The sequence below is a fragment of the Spermophilus citellus genome, assembly GCF_964194105.1.
Source record: "Spermophilus citellus genome assembly, chromosome: 2".
Classification (NCBI taxonomy): domain Eukaryota; kingdom Metazoa; phylum Chordata; class Mammalia; order Rodentia; family Sciuridae; genus Spermophilus; species Spermophilus citellus.
Window position 1 is genome coordinate 90,823,707 of NC_138183.1, and position 20,381 is coordinate 90,844,087.

Below are 20,381 nucleotides of genomic sequence, written 5' to 3' on the forward strand. Positions count from 1 at the left end.
AGTGGAGAAGTTATGGCCTTTTCAACAAAAATGGAAAAAGAACACTTTGGACAGTCATAAAAAATAACATAAAATACATCAAAAACCTAAATATAAAATCCAAAGATATGAAATTTTTAAAAGAAAGGATAGAGTTGAGCATCATAGCATCTTGTAATCTCACACATGCATCAACCCAGCATACCTGTAATCCCAGCATCTTGGAGGCTAAGGCTGGAGGAGATTCAGTTTGAGGCAGGCCTCAGCAACTTAGCAAGAACCTGTCTCACAGTGTTGCAAGGGGTGGTAAGCAACCTAGGAGGCCGAGGCAAGAGAATGGCAAGGACAGTCTTAGATGTGTATTGAAGCCCTAAGCAATTTATCAAGATCTTGTCTCAAAATTAAAAAAAAAAAAAAAGTAAAAGAGGGTGGAGATACAGCTTTGTGGTGTAGAACCCCAGGGTTCAATACCTAGTCTAAATGATAGATAGATATTAGAGGAAGGATAGGAGAAAAATCTTTGTGTGGGGAGAACAACAGTTCTGAGATATGACATCAGAAGCATAATTGATGAAGAATTAAAAACTTTGTTCTATACAAGACACTGTTAAAAAATGAAAATGAAAAATGTGATGATACAGAGTAGTAGAAAATCATGTCTGACAAAGGATTGTATGTAGAACACATAAAAGAACTCTTAATAAGCTTAGCATAAGAACAACCTAATTCTAAAAATGAGTGAAAAATTTGAAATTCAGTGTGAAAAGATATTCAACATGATTAGTGTTAGGGAAATACAAATTAAATCACAGTGAAATACTACCCACCTTTTACATTATCTTAATATAAAAAAAAATCGATCATAACAAGTGCTGGCAAGGGTACATTGTTGATGGAAATGTGAAGTGGTTTAGCTACTTGGAAAACAGTTCATCAGATTCTTATAAAATTAAGCATGCAACGTCCTAGTTGATTCCCTAAGAGAAGTGAAATCTGACATTCTCCCCAAAACCGCTGTTTAGAGCTATTTTGTCTTTGAACATCAATAACAGAGACAACGCAAATGTTCTTAAGCTGGGCAATGGATAAAGATACTGTGGTAAATACACACAGTGGAATACTCTCAGAAATACAAAGGAATAAAGTATTGATACACTCACTAATGCAGATGAACCTCATTGGCATCAAAGAAGCCAGTTTCAAAGACATACTGATTTAATCTTACATTTTAGAAATGATGAAACAATGGAGTTGGAGAATAGATCAGTGGTTACTAGGGATTTGGTATGGGATGAGGTCTTGATTTCAAAGGGATCACATGAGGAAATATTTGGGATATGATGTAATTGTTCAGTACCTTGAATGTAAAACTAAACAACTATGCATTTGTGAATTCTAGAACTGTACAAAGTATGAACTTTAATTTATGTAAATTAAAAATAAAATGAGTATTAGGAAATTAAAGAAGTTCTGGTATATTGAACATTAAAACATTGAGATTATTAAAGGAAGGAAATTAAACTCAAACTTATAAATATATGTTTTTTTATTTTTACAAAGTTTGTGTGTATTAGCATTTTTAGCATGTGTATGGCCCTGGGTTTGATCACCAGTGCCTCAAAAAAGTGATCAAATAACTTAATATTTTTAGCCATTAAATATTTTGTAACTTATGGAGTCCTCATGTATGGGTTCATTTGACATATCCTTAGTATTGTCAACTCATTGATTAATTCTTGTATAGGGGTATGTTTATTTCTACATATATTTTTAAAATTCAGAATACATCTTACATAAGAATAAACAGTACTCACTGTGGATTCAGTGATTTATAAAAGTTTTCCACCAATTTTTATATTTTAATTGCTTGTATTTTGTAGTATTTAAAGGTAATATTCTCATGTCTCAGTAATGTCAACTTGTTTGGCAGCATTACTAATACATATAAAATTTATTTTAAGACCACATTCCTGGTGGATAATAAAAAGGTCTTTGGAACTCATCTCATGCAAGATATGGTGAAAGATGCACTTCGGTCTTTTGTCAGTCCTCCGGTGCTTTCCCCCAAGTAAGTGTTATAAGACAATTTATAATGTATGCATTTTTTTTTAAAAGTCAAAGTTCTCTGCACTCCTTCTTTACAAACAAAATATAAAAATAGTTTGGAATGTAGTCTCTATATAAAAATAACTCAAATCTTGTTAAAATTAACTCATCTCTGCCACATACTGTTTAAATTAAAATTAAGGTTCTTAAGATTTTGACAACAGGAGTTATTCAGTAATTTGTCTTGGACTGTTTGTGCAAGGCACTGTTATAGACTTTGGGAAGTAATTATATAAATAAGATATCTCTTTTTGATCTGAGTCTAGATAAAAATTAAAAGTAGATAATTGATCTTTAAATGATTATCTAGTAGTCATTGTTCTGGAAACATGTTGTCATAAGAAACTGGGAAAGGATGGCTTGTAGGAAAAAAAAAATCATTGAAGTTCACGTTTTAAGAAATGAGGAGGACTTTTCTGATGGGGAGAGAAGAACTGAGTCATTTTTATTTCTTAACAACAACAACAAAAGCCCAGCATCTGCAGAGGCATGAGAGTATGAAATATATTTTAAGAACAATTAGTAGTTCAGCCTTCTTACCAGCAATTTTTTGAATAAATTATGCCACATATTATGTGAAACTCTGGTAGCTTATTGTCTTAGGTTGGATTCCCTGGAAACAGACCCTGAGACTAAGATTTATGTGAATGTATTTTAGGAAATAATCCCAGGAAAAATTGGCAGGGTTGTGAGCAAGTGGGATCATCAAGTGCACTCCATAGATAGTAACTTTGGTTTAGTACTGTAGGGGCCTTTGAAAAACAGTGTGGTTGAAAACCTCAGAGTTGTCCTTCTCAGGGATAAGGGAGCTTGAGAATTTAGCCCCTATTCCCATTGGTGAGGACTGTCCCTGGAAGGTTACATTCCTGTTTCATTTGAAATAAAAGCGATGATCCTTATGATTGGGCCTACAAGATTTGGTGTTCTTATGTCTAGGTCTTTCCTGCCCGTTCTCTGACTTTGTCTCCTCCCCTCCCTTACTGGCCTCCTTGCTATTCTTGGAACATGTGGGAACTCTTTTACTCTCAAGTCTTTGCAGAGGGTGGAGGGTAGGAGGGGGCATTTTCCTTATAAGTAAGATATGAGTGAGTCTTAGAAAACCCCTTGGTTGACACCCGAATGTCAAACTTCAATCCTGGAGTGTCACCTCAGTGAGAGCTTTTTAAAAATTGGAATCTCCACCTCCAATCCATTTCTGTTTTCCATAAAATTTTTTTATGCTTTATAATTAACTTTTTATTATGTTTGTTTTCTATCTTTCTTTCTCTCTATTCCCCCAGTTAGAATATAAACTCCACAAACGCAAGGCAGGTATTTTTGGCTATTCTATTAAAATAGCCAGATGTTTTGACTGATGTTCATAAATGCTAGAATGGTGTTTGGCATGTAGTAAGCACACAGTAAATACTTGTTGAACAAATGAATGGGAGGTAGGTGATAAGGGAATTTGGAATAAGATATGAGTGACTCTTGAATGTTCTGGTAGGGTTTGGTTTTTATTTTGTGGGCAGTGAGGAACTATCATTAGACTGTTTTTGTCATGAATTTTTAAGTTTTTGTGGATTGCTTTTTAAAATCTTTTAAATCTAAAAACCTTAACTTTAAAAGTTTTTTTCCCTCCACCTTTTTTATTGCTGCATTATAGTTGTACATAATGGTGTGATTTGATGTTAACGTATTTGTACATGCATACAGTATAACAGTATAATTTAGCCAGTATTCCTCCACATCACTTCTCCCTCACCCTGCCACACTCCCCTACTTTATCTTTATTTCACTTAAAGATAAATGATAGCTGGGCATGGTGATGTTCATCTATAAACCCAGCTACTTGGGAAGCTGAGGCAGGAGAATTGCAAGTTTGAAGCCAGCCTGGGCAATTTTGCAAGACTATTGTCTCAAAATATAAACTAAAAAGGGCTGAGGATGTAGTTCAGTGGGAGAGCGCCCCTGGACTTAATACCCAATAATGCAAAAAATAAAAAAATGGAGAGAGAAAAAGAGAGATACATGGTAGCCTTGCATCCCCCAAATTACCTTATGTAGATATAACAAATTTTTTTAATGGCTTCCAGATATTTCATAAAATGAATATAGTCTAAGGGAATAGGGTTACTGGGTGAAGAAACCTGTGTAGTTTTAACTTTAACAGATATTTCCAGAATTTCTTCTTAAAAAGATTGTAACAATTTCTATGCCTACCAACAGTATGAAAAAGTTTACTTTCCATATGCATCATGAACAGCAGAAGGTATTACTCATTACTTTTAATTTTTTTCTGTGTGTTGAGTAATTTGAGCTCAGATATACTATTTATTGGTACTTATAATTTTTTAATAAGTTGCTTATAACTTTGCCCATTAGCTTTGTTAAGTGATTTATTTTTTGGCATATTTCTAAGTTCTTTGTATATTATAGGAAGTTAATTCTCTTTATTATCCCCTGATAGGCATTATGGATTTTTTTTTTCCTTAATCTATTTTACCACATCAAAACTTCTACTTTCTGTATGGCCATTTTTGTCTGTTTTTTTTTGTTGTTGAGGTAAATAATTTTCCTCAACTCATAGGTTATCCTTTTCAGCACTTAAATCTTTTTCCAAAGATTTTTCTGGTTTTTATTATCCTTCTGAAATATTTTCCTGTACTAGAAATGAAAATAGAAGTGCAACTTTATTGCATGCTTGATAGCCCTTTGAGTAAAGCAGAAACCATTTTTCCACTCTTGTTATAATGATGTCTTTATATTACTTAAAAATACCTTACATATTGGGATTTATTTAAGTTCCAGTGATATATTCTTTGAAACAAACAAAAAAAAATCATGCCTTTCTCTGAAGGTTTAATATCTGTTATGTACTCCTGCACTAATTCTTTTTCAGGACTCTTTTGGTACTTCTTTGGTATTTTTATTCTTCCATAAAAATGTTAAGGATAATTTTCCGCAGGCTTTTTAAAAACCTAGAATTCTTATTGGAATTAAATATTAATTTTAAGAGTTCTTATTTTTATGCTATTAAATCTTACTATCAAATGACATAGTATTATTTTTATTTGTTTTCTTCATGTGGATCCTGTGTGTTTCTTGGTAAATCCTAGGTAGTACCTAGGATTTTTTCCTCCTTTTCTTTTTTGCTATTGGCTGCTGTTGCTGTTGTGATAATTGAAATTTCTTTCCTAAGAGATAATTTCATCCTTTATTTTATACTGTACATTAGTTATTTCATTTTGTTTCTTTGTTTTCTAGATGCTAAAACAAAATCAAATATACAGTGGTCATAGCAAACTTGAACATCATGTTAATGGAAATAATCTTTTGCTTTTGTAATAGTTGTCATTGTTACTTTTTACATCTTTCTTTAAAGTAGTTATTTTTTTAATAATGAGATATTCAAGATTGATTATTTTGTTTATGATTCAATTTATTTCAGTAGGAAGTAATCTTTGTATTGATATCTTTCTACAGATATTATAACATTTTTGTTTTTCCTTTTTTGTAATCCAAGAGTCACTTTTAAGTATATTTAATTTTCAGGTAAAAACTTTTGGATAATGTTTTGTTTTTTCTGATTTTACCCAGTTATAAAATCTAGTTGATTTTATTTATTGTATGATTGAGTGCATGCCTGATTTTCATGTCTATTACACATATAAGAAAGGAAAGTTTTGTCTTAGAATGCAAAGTTCGATTGAGTTTGTTATGCAGTTTTTATCTACCTAATTCCAAACAACATAGGGTATACATACATTATATACACACACATACACTTTCAAATAAAACAAATTACCAAAATTTATAGAATTCTCCTTGTATTCTTAAATGTTTTGCTTCATGCTTGTAACTGCTATTTGGTGTATATGATTTTTATATACATATATATAAGTTGTCTGTAGATACAATTTATTTTATTTTTATGTGGTGTTGAGGATTGAACCCAGCACCTCATGTTTGCTAGGCAAGCTCTCTACCACTGAGCTACCACCCTAGCCCTGGTACATGTGATTTTAAATTATTATGCTGACCTTGTCAGTTGTGCCTTTTATTGTTATACACTGTCCCTGTACCATGTTTAGTGCTTTCAACCGTAAGTACCACCTTATTTCATGTTAATATTGCTATTGTTACTTTGTCTTCTCTTTTTTTTTAAAATATGTTTTTAGTTGTCAGTGGACCTTTATTCTAATTATTTGTTTGTTTATATGTGATGCTAAGAATTGAACCCAGTGCCTCACACCTGCCAGGCAATCTCTCTAACATTGAACCATGCCCCAGCCCCTCTTCTCTATTTAAAATAGGTCTGGCATCTCATTGTTCTTTCCTTTTTCTTTAAATCATCTTCTATCATCATTTTAATGGGTTTCTTTTACATGGTTTTCAACTGGGTTTTGTTTTCAATTTTTACTACTTCAATCTGTTAAAAGTAGAATCGACCTATTCATTGAAATAGATTATTTCATTTTCTTTCTTTCTCCTAGGCTTATTTACTGTGTATTTTCTTTTTTCTTATATTTTTCTGTTTTGATCCAGTTTTGATTAAGTTTCTTTTTTTCTTCTTAATTTGAAAGTTCTTCTACATATTTCTTTTTTGTAGGTGGTTATGCTGCTGTTTTGGACTAAATGCTTGTGACTCCTGAAAACTCATGTGTTACCACCATCACCTTCAGTGTGGTGGTACTTGGAAGTAGGACATTTGGGAGTTAATTAGGTTTAGATGAAGTCAAGAGGGTAAAGCATTTATAATGAGATTATTGTCCTTATAAAAAGAGAAAGGGTTTAGAGGGTGTGGGCTAACACTTCCCCATCCCATATGAAGACACAGAGATAAGACAGCTAATAGTTCTCTGCAAGCCAGAAAGATGGCACTCATCAAGAATCCTTCTTTGCAGGGCCAGATCTAGTACACAATCTGTAATACCAGTGACTGGGGAAACTGAGGCAAAAGGATCCCAAGTTCAGAGGCAGCCTGGGCTACTTAATACTAGAGACCTTGTCTCAAAATAAAAAATAAGAAGGGCTGGAGATAATGTTGCACAGTATCTCTGGGTGGTTCAGTCCCTAGTACAAAAACAGTAATAACAACAACAAAAAGTGGGGTGGGGAAGGGGCGAAGAAAGAAAGAAAACCTTCCTTAGCTGGCTCCTTGATTTTGGAGGTAGTGATATTTGTACATGAGTGAATTGAGAGAGTGAACCATGTGCAACCCAGAGAGTGGAGCTTTCTGAGAAGTCCCAGTATAGGACTGGAATTGGGTATAAAGAACTAAATTAAATTGTTAAGGGCTGGCTAGTGTTGTAGCTCAGTGATAGAGCGCTTGCCTGGTGTTTTGTGAGGCACTGAGTTTGATTCTCAGCACCACATATAAATAAATTAATTAAATAAAGATCCATTGACAACTAAAAAAAAAAAGAAAAAAGAATTTTCAAACTTTGTTTTAGGACCCCTTTATATTCTTAAGAAATATAATTAAGGAACCAGATAGCTTTTGTTTATACTGGTTGTACCTACTAACAAGGTACTATTTTAGAAATTAAAATGATACTTTAAATTTTCTAATTCATTTTAAAAATAATACTCAGTCTAGTACATATTAACATAATATTTTTATGGAAAGCACTTTATTGTAAGAAAAATTGATGAGAAAAGTGGCAGTGTTTTTTACATTTTTGCAAATCTCTTCCGTGTTTCTTACTAGAAAATAGCTACATTATCTTTCCTGCTTCTGCTTTCCATCTGCTATGGAATCACATGCCATGAGCCTGTGGAAACTCCATTGTATACTTGTGAGAGAATAAATGCAGAAAGCAAATAAGGTCTTAATAGTACTTAGATCTTGTGTTCTCCTTTGCAAGTGTCTCAAGGCCACCCCACCACCAGGGGAAATAGGGGTTGTACTTTGGGAGCTGCTGACTCAAATTTCAAATCTCTGCCTTTCCCTAGCTTTTCAGTCTAGAGGTTACCATGATATGACAATTTATGTGTATCTTTCCTGTGAATGCTTGTGTACTTTCAGCAAATGTGTGTGTCCATAGCAATATTCTAGTTTTATCTGTTTTAAAATTCTGTCACATTGTATATATTTTTCTTCTACCTGTTTTTTTCTTTCCATGTTGGGATTTTTATACCTGTCCAAGTTGATCCATGCAAACCTATTTGAATTAACTAAAATACACCCTTTGAATATATTTTAGTTTATTTTCCATTGGTCTACAATGAGATATTTTTTGTTGTTTCTAATTTATCATTATTAAAATTGTGCTATAGTGAACATCTTTGAATATCTCTTTGTGCATATAGAATATATATTTAGAAGTAGAATTCTGGATCATCAAGCCTGTGCATCTGCAATTTTATTTGGCCAAATTACTTTCCAAAGTAATTCAACCAATTTGTGTGCTGGGCAACAGTGTGTAGAGTGCTCATTTTCTTATAATATATGCTTTGGCGTTATGAAACTTTTAATTTTGACCATTTTTGATGTATGTGAAATAGTATCTAACTGGGAATATACCTCAGTGGTAGAACACATGTTTAAGCATGGAAAGAAGCTCAGGGTTCAATCTCCAGGAACTCCTCCATCCCCTCCTGCTCCCCCCCCCCCAAAATATCTAATCCATTTAATTTGCATTTCACCTTTTCTTTTTAACAGTCCGTCTAGCTCTTTGATTACATATTGTCACTTTTAATTAATTATCATTTAGATGAAATTGTAGTTGATCTTCATAGTTTGGGATTCTATTTGCAAATTTACCTACTCACTATAATTTATTTGTAACCCATAATTTATTTGCACTGCTTTCACCATCTTTATAGATGTGTGCAGACAGGGAACACATACAGAGCAGCACATTCTGAAGTCCAATAGACAACTCTACTTTCTTGTTTCAGATCACATGCTATAAACACTTCTATTTACTGCTACATTTCCCATGTGGTTGTGACTTTTGTGTTTTTTTCACTGTTTAAAATGATCCCATCCATTGTGGCATGCTGTCTAGCCTTCCTTAGCATAAGAAGGTGATGAAATGCCTTATGGAGAAAATACATGTATAAATAAGCTTCACTTAGACATGCTGTATTATAGTGCTGTTGGGCCATAAATTCAATGTGTCTTTAAACAGAAATATGCATAAACCAAGGTTATATATTGTTTACTTTATGACAAGAGTGTGACCAGAGGCTCATACGTATCTAACCCAGTGTTTCCTCTGGGATTATAGTCTAATTCATTGTCCTTGGCAGTTTTATAGAACATAACTACCATGAATAATGAGTATTGATTATATGGCAAAATTCATTGTGTGGTAGCCATAGTTCTTTTTCTTCTGTTTATAAAATTCTGGGGTAACAGATAAGAAATCTTATGGGCTGAGAATGTAGCTCCAGTGTAGATTGCTTACCTAGCATGCACAAGCCCAGGGTAGGTTTAATCCCTAGCACCTTATTAAGAAAAGGAAAAAAAAATATCTAATGCTGATGTGATTCTCTTTTTCCCGTGTTTTGAAACTTCCTTCTGGAGCATTGTTTCTTAAGTTTCTCTTTAAGAATTCAGGAGTTTTGCCAGAATATTCATGTATGATTTTCTGTTAATTGTACTGGAATTCAGTGATTAAGGTATAAAAGTCTCCCAAACAGATCCTTTTCCCTGTTATTACATTCTTAATTATTGCCTTCATCTGTTTCTTTTTTCTTTCTTTCTTTCTTTTTTTTAGAAATCTTGGTATTCTAGGTCTTCTAGATCTACTGAATATTTAAACTTAAAAATCATTATTCTTAGATCCAGAAAATTGTTTTAAGTGCTCTATTTTCATCTTAAGTAATTTTCTTACTTTGATATTAAAGATATAAGGAACCTTTCAGTATTTTTAATTCCATCAATTCCTTGTTCTAAGTATGCTTTTTTTCCCCTCTCTAGTCTGCTAGGTATACTGTCATTTTCTGTTGCATTATTATGGCTGTTAATTTTGAGGCTCTTCGCAGAGTGCTTACTTGTAAAAATGAATAGCAAGTTGTCAACACTGATCTCTGTAAGAATATTATTATTTTTTTAATCTTCCTATCTGTTCAACCTCCAGCTCCCTCAAGGTCAAGAAACAGGTACCTTGGAGACTGCTCCAGGAAGGTATTAATCAGAATTGTTAACTGAAACAAGGAACACAGCAAGGAAACTACTTTGTAAAGACAGAACATAAGGTGTCAGAGGATGAATTGATGAATTGGTGGAAATTTATAGTCTGTGGTTGGAAATGGGGATACATTTTGAAAGAATTGGGAGACTCTGTTTTCTTTGTAGCTATTATCACGAGCGCAGTCCATGTGGATATCAGTTGTAGGAAAATATATGGTTTTGAAGTGGGTTCGTGGAAAAGTGGGACTTTGGTTTTTCCTTTTCTCCTTGCTAGTTTGATCTTATTAGATTGAACTTAGATTGTCCAAGTTTAGAACTAAAGAAATTGGAAATACCATACACTTACTCTGCACAACATAGCAATAGTGAAATGTTTCTTAATCTAATGCTAACATTCTGTAACTTGGTAATTTTTCTGGTTCTGTTTTCTACTTTTCTCTCCCTCTCTGTTATATCTAAGCCAGATAGTTTGATGTTAATGATGTGAATATTCTCTTACAGATGCTGCCTATATAATAATCACCAGGCTAAGGACTGTATTGACTCCTTTGTTACTCACTGTGTTCGGGTAAGATCTATAATTTGGGTTGTGATGGATGCTCTAAAAATTTTGGGACATAAGCCCTTTAATGTTATTAATTTATGCATTTTTATTATCTATTTCTTCTTCACATTCAGTGAATAAATTTTTAAAAATGCTGTCTCCTCTTAACACCTGAGTATTAACACTTGACTTTATAATCTGTAGCCCTCCTGTCTGGTTGTTGGATCCAGAGGAAGCCTAGGATGGCCTCTCACTGCAGCCTGAGGGGCCACAGGCTCCCAGCTGGGAAAATAGCATTTGTTCCTAATTTTTTTTGTTTGTTTGTTTTAAATGAACATAGAAATTTACTTTTTTTCACCTTATAAGATTTACAACATTCTTATATACTGCATATTACCTTAGTGAGAACAGGATTTTATTAAAATTAATCTAGGCAAGGTCATAAACTCTTTTTTTCCAAGCCTCAGATAATTAGGAAAAATGCAAACCTTGTAGTAGATTAAATTATTCAAAACAAATTTTTAAATTTAATTTTATAAGTATATCTCTTAGAAAACTCAACCAGGTAGCTCTTTGGGGCCTAATTTCGTTTAATAAATATGTATAGCAATGCAATGTGGTATGGCAAAAGAACAAATTAGTAGAAGATCAGATTTCATTTTTATCACTAACATTTTATCAGGCACATTGCTTTTAAACTTCTTGCTCTTTGAAGAATAAGATGCTAACTCAGGTTTGCTATCTCTTAATTTGAAATGCCTGGGACCTGAATTGTTTCTGTTTTTGAATTTTTTCAGATTTTAGAATATTTCCATAGACTTTATGAATTAATAAGTATCCCTAATCTAAAAATCCAAAATGCTCCAAAATCTGAAACTTTTTGAGCATCATGTCAACATTCAAAAAGTTTTGGATTTTGAGTTTTCAGATTAGAGATGTTCAGCCTGTACCTTCTCTGTACCTCTCTTTGGGTAGTTGATCAGAGGAGATATAAAATTTACTCTTCAGAGATCTTACTCATATTTTTAAAATCAGAGCATTCTGACACACATGTCTACCATCTGATTAGTGAAATGTTATTTTATGAGAGCACTAAATAAGGAGATTAGGAATAGAAAAACCTTACAGTTTATACACATGTGCCATTACTCAAACCATATAATTGTTAGGTATTCTGTTGTATTTAAAGTAGCACAGAAACTTCAGCTTTGAACACTAGATTTTGGATTAAACAAATGAAATTATCCTTGAAATTTCAGGAAGATATCTCAAGATTGAAGGAAGATATTTTTGTCATTTGAAAACAGGTTTCACCAGCAGCCACTTTTTTCTTTTGTTTTTTCTTCCCACATTTTTTAAATTGCTGCATTATAGTCATACATAATGATGGGATTTGTTGTTTCATGCTCATACATGAACACACTATAACAGTATAATTTCATCTTTTTTTCTAGTTATTGATAAATTCTAGTGTTACATTCTTTAAAAACTAGCACCTGTGTAAGCATGATTCTTAAAATACTCAGTATTTTTTCCCCTGAAGCCAGATTTTGAGAACGTGGAATGTAGATTCTCGTGTAAGGAGATGCCACATTGGTTGTTAACAAATTATATGTGTATTACAGCCATTTTGTAGTCTTATTCAGATCCATGGACATAACAGAGCTCGGCAGAGAGATAAGCTTGGTCATATTCTTGAGGAATTTGCTACCTTGCAGGATGAGGTAAGAGCCAAGTTGCCTTTTTTTTCAAAAATTAATTCTCACACTTTGCCTAGATTTTCAAAAACAATGCTTTGGAACAATAGTTTAAATATTTAATTTTTCACTATATGAAGGTTCTAGGAAGAAACAACAATAATCCAAGCTGATAAACAATTTACTTCCTTGATAATGAGGATAAATTTTGAAATATTATAGACAACTATGATTTTATAGCAAGTTGACATAATAAAAACTTGTTAATTTTTAAGTTATTTTGTGGGAGCAGTGATATTTGTTGACAGTATGTGTAGAGACCTTAAGTCAACTATTTGTATTTTGTTATTTAAAATGGGTGTCTCTTAATTAAAGAAGCATTTAAGTAAATGTTACCTTTGTGAAATGAGAACTTTGCATATAAATCTAACTAAAAATGCATTTCAAAGTAGGATCTTTGGGTAATGAGATTTTAAGTTCTCTTATTACATTAAAAAAACTCAATGTTATGATATTTTGACAGGCAGAGAAGGTTGATGCAGCACTTCACACTATGCTGTTGAAACAAGAACCCCAAAGGCAACATTTGGCTTGTTTAGGAACCTGGGTCCTTTACCATAACCTTCGAATTATGATACAGTATCTTCTAAGTGGCTTTGAATTGGAACTCTATAGCATGCATGAGTACTATTACATATACTGGTAAGAGAACAGTTTGAGTTAAAATTGGTGGATGGAGTGTATAAGATCTGAGAGAGCATCTGTAAAATAATGTAATATCAGAGTACTCATTCATTTAATACAGTTTAGATGTAGGACAGTTGGGAAAATGGCTGTTGAAAATTAGAGCTGCATCAATTTGAATGTCTTTAGTGGTGTAACATTTTACAGATGTTTTCCCATCCATTTAAATATTTATGTAAAAATCAATAAAAGTGGCCCCAAAGTAAATATATTAATTAAAGATCTTTTATTTATTTTTATGAAGAAAACTCATTTTGCCCTGACTTAAGAGCACTTAAGTAGTGGCTGTGGATGTACTTGATGGAGTGAAAGTTCACAGTGGAACCAGGTCTTATTTCTCCTGGGAAGAAATCACAGCCAGGATGATCACTAAGAACATAACTGTTTCATGCTCTGGCGCTGAAACTTAGTGTTTTTACTCTGGAGTTGATGAGGGATGATCTTCAGGAGATTAGTTCTTCCCTTTCATTGGAGGACATAATAAAGAAACTTACTAAGACAATATGTGTTGGCATTATCTTAGGCATGACAAAGCTGTCATACAAAATAATTTTAAGAACATTGAGTGTTAATGAATTCGGGTATCTTGAACCAGTCCTAGTCTGGCAGAGTATGGAGATAATTAAAATTACCAATTACCTGTGTTGCTCATCACAAACACCTAAATTTGGTAAACTTTACATTTCGCCTTTTAAAATCTATTTGAGTTTATTTAATTTAAAAAATATTCTTTGGAGTCACTGCTCTGAAGAAGAAAAATAATTTTTTTCTACTGTTATCATTAGCAGCAAGGAATTTTAACAGAACTCTCGGTTATGAAACTTGAATTTGAATATTCACTGTGATAATAAGAGAATAATTTACTTGTTTTATTTTTCAACATTTATATAGATAAAACCAACTAACCCATGCTACTTGGAATACATTTTGTTATTAGCTCATAGTAGATATTCCTCTTGATTTTTGTAGAGGAATGGGCTCAAATTCCTTTTTCTTTGTGCTTGAGGAACCTACTTGGAAGCTTTTGCTCTTGTTTTCTCAGATGAAAGTATGACTTTTTTTTTCTCAAAGAATTGGGATCTTAATTCAGCAAATGAATGGTAAATATACCGTTAAAATTTATAAGCAGATTCATACCTTACTAACAAAAGAAATGCTAATTTTGCCTATAAGTACTCCTGTGGCCTTCATGTACTGACCTGCTTTTTGGCTTCAAATTTAGGTTGGACTCCTATATTTTCCAAAATAATCTGTTATTCATGAATGTGATCCCCAAAGCATGTTGACCCTTTTCAAATGAACAGCAGAAACAGTGATTCTTCATTGTTAACATGCACCATAGTCACTTACTGAGCTCAATATCCCTAGAGTTCCTAGGTTAATAAGTGTAGCATAGGACCCAATTTTTTCTCCTAATTAATTCAGAGATGACACTGCTGTGGATCCACAGGTGGCAATTTGAAAACCATTGGTTTAGATAATTATAAGTTAATTTTGATAAAGCACTTTGTAAAAAGCTCATGGAAGTACCTGATGTTTGAGAAGAAAGGCCTGAACCCTGTTTCTCCCTTGATTCATCTGTCCTTCGATTAAATAATTTAGAGATAGAAGGCACCATTAATTTTTCAGATTTAAGATAGAGGAGATACATACATATATATATATATAAAATCTCCTCAGATTTATCTTATATTGTAGAGGAGAAAAATATTTCATTTGTATTTGTATCCATAAAAGGATACTATAACAAATGCTTTTCTTTCTTTTTATGATACTGGGGATTAAACCTGGGGCACTGTATCACTGAACTACATCCCAGACCTTTCTGTTTTTTGAGAGTCACCCAAAGTTGTCGAGCTGGCTTCAAACTTGTGAGCTTTCTGCTATAGCTGGAATTACAGGCATGTACCACCACACCCACCCAATAAATGCTTTTCTTAAATCAAGTGCCAGGAGTTATTTTCCCTTCATATGAAATGAGATGCTTTTTGTTTATCAGATAAAATTACATTCCCTTTTTCCCTTAGCTTCAAAAAACATAATAGTTGGTTTAGCTTCACAATATAATACTGTCATTCCATTTGTCTTTATACTAGTTTCTGTTTTACTTTAAAATATTTTGTTTTATATGGGTTTTAGTATTGTAAACTGCCTTACATTTTTCTAGAAAATATTGAAAATAGGCACAAAACTTGATCATGCAGTTTCTTATAAATCTTTTTATTTTCACTTACTGTAGTTGGTTTATTATTGAGTATCTTACAAAAGATATATTCATATCCTAGGTTGGTTACTTCTCAGGCTTGGTTTGTTTAAAATTCTGAAAAATTAAGTATGTGGTAGAATATTCTATTTTGCACTTATTGACTAAACTCAACTAAGTTACAAGCCTAAATGTTTTTATATTTTTAGAATGGTATTGTGTAATGCCAGTAATTTTATGTCATTTTCTGAATTTCTTTGTTTTACTTGCTTTGCTTGCTTTTATGATTAGTAGGTAAAAAAAATTTTTTTTCTTAATAGACCTAGATGAAAAGTGTCCTGATAATAAAAACAATTTAGTGGGCATTCATTTGTTTTATGTATGTACATATTTATCAAAAGGTTATACTCTTTATGTATGATGTGTCAAAGTACATTCTACTGTAATGTATAGCTAGAACAAATTTTAAAGAAAAAAGTTACATAAAATGTGAAAAGAGAAAGTCAAGTTAGTTTTAATAAGGTTATTTCTTTCTTTTTCCTTTTTTGGGGGGGGGACCAGGGATTGAACCCAGGTGTGTTTAACTGCTGAGCCACATCCTTAGCCCTTTTTATTTTCTTTTTATTTATATATATTTGTATGTGTATATAATGTATATATGTGTGTGTATGTGTATATATGTGTGTGTGTGTGTGTGTGTGTGTGTGTGTGTGTGTATACATATCTCCCTCCAAGATAGGATCCCTCCAAATTGCTTAGAGCCCCCCTAAGCTGCTGGCTTTGAACTTGTGATCCTCTTGCCTCAGCCTCCCAAGCCACTGGGATTACAGGTGTGCACCACCAGGACCAGCTTAATGCTTATTTCTTATAAACTTAATCTATTATTGAATATGGTCATCAGTTGCCATAAAACCTTAAAGCATTATAAAACTATATATTTGGGACTAAAGGTATATAGTCAGTGGTAAAGCATGTGCTTAGTATGTATGAGGCCCTGGGTTCTATCCCTAGCACCTAAAGGTAAAATAAATAAATTAATAAAAACTATTCATTATTACTAATACATGTGTTTATAAAGCTATCTAATTTAGACATGTACTGTTAACTGACATTTTTGTGTCCTTCAAGGTACCTCTCTGAATTCCTTTATGCATGGTTGATGTCAACATTGAGTCGTGCTGATGGTTCACAGATGGCAGAGGAAAGGATAATGGAAGAACAGCAGAAAGGTCGTAGCAGTAAAAAAACAAAGAAAAAAAAGAAAGGTGCTGTGGACTTCTTTTCAACTTACTAAAGAACAGTGGAGTGTACTTTTAACAAAGAAATAGATGGAAAGCTCCTTGTGAATCGTAATGAGTGAATTAGTCATTATATTTTAGTTCTTCATCCCTTCAGAGATTAAGAGGTAGAAACTGAGCCCCAGTAATAGTGATTAAGCCCTTTTGTTTCCTTTCCTTGCTTTCCTTTTATTTCTTTGCTGTTCCATGTATCAGGAGATGTTGTATCAGGAAATATCCACATGGAGTTTTCAGGCCAGATAGGTTAGGGAACAAGATATGGGCAGAGCCAGAGGGCTTAAAAGGGAAATAGTTTTACAGCTAGGCACAGGAAGGTAGCACAGAACTCCTGTGGCATAGTCCAAGAACCACGAGGAAAGAGAAGTATTTTAAAGGGACTGCATAGATCACTTATGGGCAGATATCACTACAATCATAAAATACTACTTTGTGTTTCCTTGGGATTTAAGCAGTTTGTGTTGGTTATTGAATGACTATTCATGGGTTTCCCTGTATTAACAGGTTAAGTCTCTGGTGAATTCAGAAAGGTTTAAAATTACTTCATACTAGAATTTTACAGCTGTAAAATTATTGTTAGATTTTCAGTTGTATTATTTGCAAACTTTGGTCTCAAACCAAAATTTAGTCTATGGGAGCAAAATGAAGTTTAAATTTAATAAACAAGCTGGAAAATCTTTTAAAATTAAATTTTCTCCTACAATAACATAAGAGGAAGAGAGGAAAGGAATATAGAAGATTTTTTATTTTCTCTATAATTACAGTTCGTCCATTGAGCCGAGAGATCACAATGAGCCAGGCATATCAGAACATGTGTGCTGGAATGTTTAAAGTAAGTTGTTGAAGTATATTGCTGTTATGCAGTCTATTTAAAATGAACTCTTTTCATGATTCTTTCCAAGTTCTAGTTTGACTTTTATTTTACTTTACCCCTTTGCTTAAAGGTTATTCTTTTTCAAGTCTAGTTGTTTTCAAGAAGCATTTGAACCCTGCTGTCAGACATTTTGTAAAACTGAGTATATTGGTCTTTGTTTCATCCATGGCCAAGTTAATGCCTGACAGTCCAATTGACATATGTGTAAAACAGGTAGTACAAGAAAGAAGAGCTTACTTCTCATAAACAGGAAAACTTTCATGGATGTGATGGATTTGGGAATTTTTTAGGAGTGTGTTAGTATGTTAGGAACAATGAATGGCATAAGCAAAAGCAGGAATTTTTCAGGAGACAGTGAGTCAAACTTTTTAAGTTGTTTTTGGCAACTCCAGAAATAATTTGAAGCAACTAAAATGCATAAAGCAGAACCAGGGTCAGTGATACACAGCTATAATCCCAGCAACTCTAGACACTGAAGCCTCAAACTTGTCAGCTTCAGCAACTTAGCGAGTCCCTGAGACCCTGTTTCAAAATAAAAACCAGGCTGAAGATGCAGTTCAGTGGTAAAACACGCTTGCATTCCATTGCATGGAACATAAAATAAGAGTGAATAATAAGTCAGTTTTTCCTCTTCCTGTTTGACTTCTGAGCCATGAATCGTTTTAAATGTATATAGACCGCCATTTGTTCACAGTATTATTGAAGATGTTTACTTTTTCTTATTGCTTTCCTTTTCTCATTTTCTTTTCTTCAGACCATGGTAGCATTTGACATGGATGGTAAAGTACGCAAACCCAAGTTCGAACTTGATAGTGAACAAGTTCGATATGAGCACAGGTTTGCTCCATTCAACAGTGTGATGACCCCGCCGCCAGTGCACTACCTACAGTTCAAGGTGAACCTGCTTGGTGAAATCTTTATGCAGTCTAATCTTAGACTTTCTTAGACATGCACTGTTCATACCTAACCAGCTTGTTTTAAATTAGGTAGTCAAACACTGTATCATTGGGACAGATAAGAAAAGAGCAGTTTTAAATAGTGTGAAAATTATTTGGTTTTCTTGGATATATGAATCACATTACCAGTTAATTAAATTATGAAATAATATATGATAGGATATTGAGGTTGAAAAATAAATTACCTAGGGAAAAATAACAGGAAATGTGTTGTATATTTGCCTCAGTATTTTTGTATGAATGGATACTCAATGTAGAATTCCATAATAGTTTAAAATGATACTTTACATTAAATATACTTTGATTAATATTCCCCCTTCTTTTTAGGAAATGTCGGACCTCAATAAATATAGCCCTCCTCCTCAGTCGCCAGAACTGTATGTGGCAGCTAGTAAGCACTTTCAGCAGGCAAAAATGATTTTGGAAAATATCCCCAACCCAGACCATGAGGTAAGACTAGATTCTAGCGGGGTAAGCTTGTAGGAAATAACATATCTTACTACAGTGTGAACGTTATATCACATGGTTATATCACACAGACTGTAATTTTTTTGCCAAGGATTTCAAATAGCTTTGCCAGCCTAACCTTAAGTCTTAAATATGAAAAATGATGTGGCCATTTATCACAGGAACATTATTTAACCTGACCATTTAACGACTATTACTTTTAAAGACTTTATTTTAAGCTATCAGAATAAACTTTGAAAATAAATACAATATAAAGTTTCAGGCTTCTGATATTTTAGTAATTTGCTATATTCCTAACTTTATTGAGATACATTTACTCTGTAAGAGTTTCCTTTAATGGGTACAAGTACTTATGTGCACAAACAAGAACTGAGGGAGTGAGTGATGAATGTAAGAGTATTTGCTATAGCAGCGTGTTTCTAAAAGCAAAAACAATGAAAGAAACTTTAGCATTCATCAGCCAGGAGTCTAATAAATAATGACATATCTATTTATTGGAATATTAGACAGCTTTAAGAAGGATAAGAAAGATCTTTATGTGCTATAATGGAGTGTTCTTCAGAATATAATGTTTAAAAAGGTGCAGGACAGTATGTTGTATACTGCCATTTCAATCTAAAGGGGGTGAAAACTATGTATGCAAGTATTTTCCTAGGCTAGTATATAATATCTTTCGAAAGATAATTATTGATGATGTGTTTGACTTAAGAGAGCTGATTGCCTTGAATGAGAGATGGGCTAGGATATAGCTCATTGGTAAAGTATTTTTCTTACATGTGCAAGGAGGCCCTAAATTCAATCCCCAGTGCCAGAAAAATGAGACAGGAGAGAGATTTTTGTTGTGGGGAGGGGTGCTAGGGATAAAACTCAGGAGAACTTTATCACTGAGCTACATCTACATTCTCAGCCTTTTTATCTTTTATATTGAGACAATCTCTCACTAACTTGCTGGGGCTGGCCTCAAACTAATGATCCTCCTGCCTCAGCCTCCCAAATTTCTGGGATCATAGGTATGTGCCACCACTGCACTTGGCTGAGAGAAACTTTGAAAAAAAAATCAAATTCCATCTAATAAAGGAAAATAAGTGGTAATATAAAAATTTCCAAGACATGCCTGTAATAGATGGCATATTGCATTTAGTAGGAATTTCATTCACTTAATAAAGATTTATTGACCACTTGTTGTCCTCACCAGAAAATACAGAGAGAAATTCTAGCCCTTATGGGTAGGTGAGGGCAGGTGCTGGAATCTACATGCAGAAAGACACAGGGCAATTAATGCCCAGGATATTTTAACAGCAGTTAAGGAGTTGTATTCCTGGAGTGGGGGTGGGGAACATAGGCATGAGCTACTTACTGGAGGGTTTTGAGTAGAGGAGCAATCAGATCT

The 20,381-nt window shown here is 33.3% G+C and overlaps 1 protein-coding gene across 5 annotated transcripts in view; it reads left to right on the forward strand.

The window, feature by feature from the left end:
• NAA35 (N-alpha-acetyltransferase 35, NatC auxiliary subunit) overlaps window positions 1-20,381 on the forward strand; it is a 96,313-nt gene that overhangs the window by 71,978 nt on the left and 3,954 nt on the right. For all 5 annotated transcript variants that reach the window (XM_081279688.1, XM_081279689.1, XM_081279691.1 and 2 more), the window contains exons 14-21: window positions 1,941-2,047; window positions 10,712-10,778; window positions 12,380-12,478; window positions 12,975-13,153; window positions 16,527-16,663; window positions 17,458-17,525; window positions 18,322-18,462; window positions 18,851-18,973. In XM_081279688.1, the coding sequence (XP_081135814.1) occupies window positions 1,941-2,047; window positions 10,712-10,778; window positions 12,380-12,478; window positions 12,975-13,153; window positions 16,527-16,663; window positions 17,458-17,525; window positions 18,322-18,462; window positions 18,851-18,973 (921 nt within the window). The remainder of the gene's footprint in view (window positions 1-1,940; window positions 2,048-10,711; window positions 10,779-12,379; window positions 12,479-12,974; window positions 13,154-16,526; window positions 16,664-17,457; window positions 17,526-18,321; window positions 18,463-18,850; window positions 18,974-20,381) is intronic.